General features: G+C 39.4%; 1 protein-coding gene across 3 annotated transcripts in view; it reads right to left on the bottom strand.

The window, feature by feature from the left end:
* Positions 1–186: 186 nt before the first annotated feature.
* Positions 187–7,502, bottom strand: part of eml1 (EMAP like 1) — a 52,753-nt gene continuing 45,437 nt past the window's right edge. For all 3 annotated transcript variants that reach the window (XM_089004442.1, XM_089004440.1, XM_089004441.1), the window contains 9 exons: positions 6,313–6,438; positions 6,089–6,220; positions 5,832–5,899; positions 5,602–5,690; positions 4,711–4,808; positions 4,489–4,576; positions 3,495–3,590; positions 3,277–3,407; positions 187–1,986 (listed from right to left, as the gene is read on the bottom strand). In XM_089004442.1, coding sequence (XP_088860568.1) covers positions 1,861–1,986; positions 3,277–3,407; positions 3,495–3,590; positions 4,489–4,576; positions 4,711–4,808; positions 5,602–5,690; positions 5,832–5,899; positions 6,089–6,220; positions 6,313–6,438 — 954 coding nt within the window. In that variant the 3' untranslated portion in view covers positions 187–1,860. The remainder of the gene's footprint in view (positions 1,987–3,276; positions 3,408–3,494; positions 3,591–4,488; positions 4,577–4,710; positions 4,809–5,601; positions 5,691–5,831; positions 5,900–6,088; positions 6,221–6,312; positions 6,439–7,502) is intronic.

Raw genomic sequence — 7,502 nt, 5'->3', positions numbered from 1 at the left:
GTCCTTTTACGCCACATTGTGGCATCTAGAAGCAAATAATTTAAAGAGTTCAACCTATTCTAGTGCGCTTGTGTGTGTGGGGGGTGGGGATATTTTTTTCACTCCAGTATTTGCACAGGTTCCCCGTACAGACGTTTGCAGACATTATATGATGCTTTAAACAAGTTTCAGATACAGGCATGCAGTTTGGACACAGAATCCTGGAAGTTTTATTTGGTGTTATTTTTCAAACAAACGTTAAATGTTCAGTGGTAATTGGGGTGCTTCGTGGGAAGACAAATACCAGTTCACAGCGTGAGCCTCATCATCGAACCTTTTCTTTTAGACTCCAAATTGAAGCAACATTTTATAATAATAATAATACATTTTATTTCTAAGTGCCTTTCAAAACTCTCAAGGACACTGCGTGTGTAACGTACTGGTGATATGTCACAGAAGTGGTACTCCACAGACCTGAAGGTTGGAAAAAGCCATGACTAATCTATGGGAAACCTCATCATGTTCGTTTGAGAAGAAAAAAAGAGAAAAAAAAACAACTAAGCTGAACTCAATATGTTGCCTTGACCTGATCAAGCAGTTAAAGTGATATGGTCTTATGCTTCCAATCCATGGCTACAGTCAACAGTAAAAAATACTCTTAAATGTAGAACCCAACAAAGACAAGCATGTAATGGAATCACCCCCAGCTCTCTACCCGCCCCCCACCCACACCAAAAGGAAAAAAACCTCAGTCTTTTTGGAATTACAAACAATTTGCCACTTAGTGTTTTTATTTATGGTGTAAATGTCTTTTAGGTTAAATATCAACCCCCCAGTTTGTAAATATATATAAATTAAGTTCAATTGAGTAACATAAATTTAGCATAGGAGGTGCAGGACCAATGGTCCCGCTACAATGTTTGATCCAGGCTGCCATGCAATTTTCAAAATAAATATAACCACAGACGAAATACGATTTAAAACAACAACAACAACAAAGACATTTAACATGACAAAGCTCATAGCATTTAAATAATATTTGTTTGATCAATGGCCCTCGGACGATTAAAATGTCTCCTGATAGTAAAAGGCATTTAGTTATCATTTGCCAAATGTATGTGTTGCAGTCACGAGAAGTGGACACGTTCAGGGAGTTTCTTGAGTTGTTCAATACAAAAAAACATTTCCACGCACAGTTTGTCATCCAATCCTCCTCTTTTGGCTTGATTAGTATAATGTCAGTCAAAAAAAAAAAAAAAAACTTAAGTCCATACATAAATTGTTAGAAGTGTGTGTAATCATAAATATGAGCCTTTGGTTCTTCTTTTTAAAATTTGGCTTATTCGTCTCATGTAAGTGGATTACAGTGGTGATTTCGAGCTATTTTGATGCACAAGACCATCAGATGGGCCGCGGGATATCGCGGTAGCTTTTCAAACTTATCTTTGCCCCTTGATATCAGTATGGTGACAGGCAGAAAGATTTTAATACTTTTCTACTTGATGGCAGAAGCTAAAACATTATCCTGTGTGTACAACATTTGCGTTTGGTAGTGTGGGTGATATTTTTTTTCCTCAAATTTTTTGCCATGGTTCAAATAAAGTTGGGAACACTGGACTAGATTATATTGGCATGTAATTTTTCAAGTAGTGCGACTGAATGACGAAAAACAGGGATAAACACGACGCTACATATCACACTTCACCAGATCATCTCCCGAGACCTGAAAGCAGATCTGTCAAGAAAAACTTCTGTTAATTCACCTCAGTTCAGATCCACATTATTAGGCCTTTCAATTGATTCTTCCGTAGTGCAATCTGGTTTTGTTTCCACTTGGCGCGAGCAACAGCAGAGGGAAGTCCACGTTTCAAATCTTGTCAATCAAACTATCCTCCATTGCATTACACTCATGTCCTTTCCTCCGGTCGACACCAGGCAGCTGTCGTTATACATGAAGGTCACATTGGTCACGTGGCTGCTGTGGCCACCATAAACATGGCTGGGAGCCTGAAATGATGAACACAGCCAAGATTTGGTAACATTAGCCACCTTTCAAAAAGATTCGTTCACTGTGCCAAAAGATGCACACGAGTGGCAGCACATAACTGACAAAATATAGAGACTAAAATGCATTGAAAGACAATAGTCAAACCAACAAATGAATTTTCTGTGTTACTTATATACAACGATGAGAAGGTTTCTTCAGCCGTCATCTGTACAAAAGTGAAGGTTTCGGACGTTTCGCCTCCTATCCAAGAGGCTTCGTCAGCGAACTAAAGTCTGACTGGTCGTATCGGCCCCATTTATATATCCCTAATGTCCAGACCTGGTGGCGCCGGACACAGCTATGATAGGTCCCTACTCTCAGGTTGGGGGGGGGGGGGGCGGGACCTCCCCCTTTGTGGCCCCACTGATTGTTCCTACATTCCTGACTAACGATTGGCCTATTACCCCCACTCCCCCCGGTATCACCTCATCAGCATAACGACCCTCATCAGCATTGCGAAAGTTGCCTAACCTGTTTTGCCTGAGCAGGCTATTGTATGAACGATCCAAATTGAACCTCACACCACCAGACCGGTTTAATGAAGGATTTTGTTGTTTTATAAGAATCGCCTCTTTTACCCCCCTTTCAAACCAAACAAAAAAAATATATCAAATGAAATATAAAACAGAATTATAAGCATATGAAAAATGGGTGAGTGGGGGAGAGTTTAATTATAAAATTGATTTCAACTGATTTATCAAAAGCATTTGACACAGGTGACCAAAAACTTACCAATAACATCCCGACTCTATCTTTAAATATGCAGCTGCCTGTTTTCATCATCATCCCACCAACCTCATGAATATGGACTATACAATAAAACGTTACGCTGAATCCCAAAATGCCTTTCATTTCAACATTTTGGGAAAAAGTGATATAAAAGTAGAATGTCCTTGCGGTCTTCCAGTCAGGTTTCAAGAGTCACCGAATCAGACCTGACTCATCATGACACCTTATTTTTTGTTCCACTGTCTTTGTTATTAATTTCTTGTGTTTGTTTGTTGTCACGTTAATTATTTTTGCTCCATATACAGCTTTTTGGATACAGCGGTTGTTGTTTTCAAGTACTTTATAAACACAGTTGAGTTGAGAGATGTTTATACAAGCTGCTTTTAACGATAGCCAGTCTCCTAACCATGAGAATGCAAGTTTTCTGCAATTATCTCCAAACATGTATATTGTATTGAAACAAAGTACTTTGTTACCTCCCACCACAGAGTGTTTCACAAAGCAGAGTGGAGAACATTTACCCTGAACTGAGAGCACGGGAAGGAGAAGAGGTGGACCTTCCCGAAGTCATCCCCGGTAGCGAGGAGGCTCTTATCATTGGATCTGCTGCCAGCGTTGATGTCGGTGCCGTCTGAGCCATCAGACCACATGCCTGATGGGAAGGTAGGAAGTTAACAGTCACCCTTACTTACTTCCTATGATTCAGAAAAGAACCCATGACTAGCAAAGGTAGACATACCGAAAACCTGAAAGCCTAGAGTGCAGGTGTGTGTGGCCCATTCAATATCTCTGATGCTTTCCATGCTGACCACCTGTTTGCACACGGAGGGGATCCCTGAAATACAATTTAACATACACTTTAATCTTGATGTCTTCATTTGTTAATATACCATAAGGATAAGTTTTGGGGCACATTTTAGCCATGGCATCTTCAGAAATCAGAACAATAAAGATGGAGTTACATCTTACAATACATCTTCTAAAGTCATGTTCTTCCACATCAAAGTCATGAAAGTATATTGGACTGTGCTTCGGGGGGAGTCTATGTAGTTCCACAATGTTAAAAAAATAAACTCTTTTCAAAGTAGACTTCAACACACTTTTTTGACTTTTCTTATGACCCTTTCTTGATACCATACTGCCATCTAGTGGAATAAAAAAATCAAATTGGTTCATAAAGCATTTTGTTGCTTCATTTTCCCATCACTGCCATGGAGTGTAGATAAATACGCACTGTGCAAGTGCAGTCCATTTTCCACCCAATGATCAGATGCATGCGGCGGAAATAACCAAAACATGTTTCAAAAGTTACAAAAAATATTTAACCCTCTTTATGTTGAAAAAAAAATAATCACATCGATTATGTTGTGGGTCATTTTTATGCAAAACAGTCAAATAATAAGTGACATCAGCAACATCTGTTTCTGAGATGTTATCAACATACGTACTTAAAAAGAGAATACATATTTCCTATCCCATTGGGATATTTTAAAACTGTTTTGAAGAAAAGAAAAGGAAAGGATATCCAGTTCTTTAGTCATCCCGTAACATAATATGACGGTTATAAAACTGACTAAAATTGTTGTGTATTATCTCATTTTAGCTTACATGTGCAGGGGGGGACACGATTGTTTAGTAGGGACCGTTGTTCCGAAAGACGTTTGTGGGCCTCTGCATTTAAATACAAGTAGACATTTTCTGATCAACACAGGTTGACACCAGCGTGCACTTACAGTAGAGTATTTCATAGTCTCCTGAGTTAGACACCAGATACTGAGAGTCGACTGACCAGTCCAGGTGGGTGATAAAACTCGAGTGACCCTGCAAAAATTAAGCATTAAAAAATATACAAGTATATGTATAGTGTCATCCTGCACTTTAAAATGGAGTCAAAGGAAGTGGAGGAAGAAATGTAAATAAGATATTGTCGGTGATTGGAATGATGATACACTCACCGAACATTTCCCCACTCTGCTGTACTTCCTGCCATTTTCTGCCACGGCATAGATATAGATGTAGCTGTCATGAGAACCGATGGCCAGAAAGTTGCCATCTAAAGCAGTTTTTAAAAGGTAAACAAAGCAAACATGTAATCATCCAAGCTGTCCAAAAATATCCACATATACATTTTGTAAAGCAAGAGATTTAGTTTAAATTGGACATGAGGAATCGCCAAGTAAAGTCAAAATGGTCTTCTAAATTGAACATACAACAGAGGAGAGTGATGTTCCCATCCCTGTCAAATATGAATTATTAAAACAAATCAGAACATTAATGGAAGAGAATTGGATATTAAACGATGCTTCCAATCATGGTCGTTTTGATCATGTGAAGCAATGACTTCACCAAAAAATGGATGCTATAATATACACAGTAGTTAAATCAGATATTGGCAACTGGTGGCTTGTGACCACATGCTGAGTGGCCCCTTGATTCATTTAACAACATAGTTTTGCAGGCGTAGCACAAGCACACTTGAGTTAAAAAAGATAGCAACAAACAATGTTGTACACCGCCTGCAGACTGCCATGAATGCATCACATTTTGTTCATCTTTTATTCATCGCCACAGTGTGTGTGTTATTTACTAATATTCTTTTTATTGTGAATGTGACATATTAAGCATGTTTTTGATGCTGAATGGCTGTTGTTGCCACCGACAGACTGGGCTGGCCTCGTATAATCATGAAAGGATGAGTGACGTGCACTATGCGTCCACCTTTGCTCATTTCAGTACATAACTTTGATGCAAAGTATCCAACTCTGATGAGAACAGTTAAAATCCTGTCGTAGCAAAAATTGCAAAAACAAAAAGCACGATATGGACTCGATGTAAAAGGTACAAACCTCGGCCAAAGCTCATAACAGAAAGCTGTTCATTTCCATCTGTGTGCACCGTGACTAAATCTTTTGAGTCGGTGTCCAGTACCAGCCATCTGCAGAGCCAACCACACACATAAGAAAAAAAAAACGTATTGATAAACATATAATTGATTTAACATATGACATATTTTGGAGGGTAACAGATTAGTCAGTGCACCATCAAATATTTCATTACTTATGAATTTCCAACCAACCTGCCAATCTGGGTTCCTATAGCAACGACTGTCCCAGATGGGTGGAAGTCTGCGGACTGGGCTGTGTCCTGTAGGCATTCAGGAAAGTTCAACATTAATTTAAAAAAAATGTAGATGAATAAAACAAACTGAAAACAGAAACAACATCGTATCGTGCATTTCTCAGATCAAAACCAGCGCAAGCCAGGCGTCGAATTTCGATGCATTAGATGTGATAGTTCTACTGGCCTTTAGGGGGGAGTATTGACTCGACTTACTTCCATATTTTTACTCCACACGAGCTGATGTGAACTGGAATCCCACATACAGACCTGCCTATCATAGCCACAGGTGAGAAAGTGGGACCTACACGGATGCACGGCCAGACCCCATAACTCATCAGTGTGACCCTAATAATCAGGGGGGAAAAACAAAAAGATTAATTTGATATCTTGCAGTGTGCTCTCTGAGGCGGACATGTTTGAATGGCCAAGTGACTAACCTGAGTAATGGGCACAAACTCTCCATCCAAGCTGCCTTGCAAAACAAAATTCTTTGTGGTTCCAATGAGAACAGACTCCCCTCTGCCCTCTGCGACAGTCCGGATAGGACCAAACAAATCTGGCACCTGCGACGAAGACATTACAAACTGTGTTCTTTGGCGAGTCTTTAGTCACATTCATCTTTGTCTGCAAATTCTGATCCCAATCAAGAGCAAAAGAAGACATCATATGTTTTATTTATGAAGCGCAAAATCAACTGCCTACAGGAGTGCTGCTTCTTGCCAACGTAAGCAACTGAGTTCCTTTCTTTCAACCCGGCGCAGATGGTACAGACTGTTCAATATTTTATCACAGCATTCAGATGACTCTTTCAATCCAACGATAAGATGCTCAACAGCAAAGCTTGCATGCTTACTTGTGTGTGGAAGCAGAATAATAAACTTTCTGGGAATGTCACGCAATGCTATCCGCACAAGTTTCACTGTGGATGGAACCGATTTGAAAAACTCACAGTTTTGAAACTATTTAGCTTTTCCTGAAAAGCACAAAGATGCCACAAAATGGCAACAAAGCCATTACTATGTATGTAGTAAAGTAGTGCAGTATTTGCTCAAAGTAAGTACGCTGATGTGATACATTGCACCTGTGAGATAAGTTTGGAATCACCGAAAGAAGGTAAGTTTAGCCTGGGTTGTTGTGGAAGGTCTAGAGATTTTTGCTGCATGTGCATGCACGCCGGTATGCAGTCCAGAGTGGACCATGCCTTTCATCAGTTTGAATTACCTTTTTAAAAAAAGGAACATTTATTTTCATTCATTTTTATGATTACACTGCACTAATAGCTTCATGAAGTCACTTAGGTGCTACTTACAGGACAGGTACCAAACATCGACACGTGGCGTAGTCATTGCGATTGTCTGCAAACGCTGTGTGATTCATTGACTCACTCAGGTCTTCAGTGAGATTTTATGGCTCAATATGCAAGCATTTTTTTACTTAACTGAGTTTGTACTTTTTCACAGCTCTTGGCTTATACAATTACCGTCATAGGTTCTCTCAATTTTCCATCGTCAATCAAAAAAAGAAAAGGCCACAAAGGTTTTTTTTTAATCAAGCACAACTCATTTTTCATGTAACACTTTTTCACTCCGATCAAAATAGCAGTGAATGAGTTAATAACAATTATCCA

This window comes from Hippocampus bargibanti, linkage group LG09 (genome assembly GCF_051943395.1).
Source record: "Hippocampus bargibanti isolate YZ-2025 linkage group LG09, ASM5194339v1, whole genome shotgun sequence".
In the NCBI taxonomy this organism is placed as follows: domain Eukaryota; kingdom Metazoa; phylum Chordata; class Actinopteri; order Syngnathiformes; family Syngnathidae; genus Hippocampus; species Hippocampus bargibanti.
Note: the sequence above shows the minus strand (reverse complement) of the source record. Positions and strands in the feature narration are given on the sequence as shown.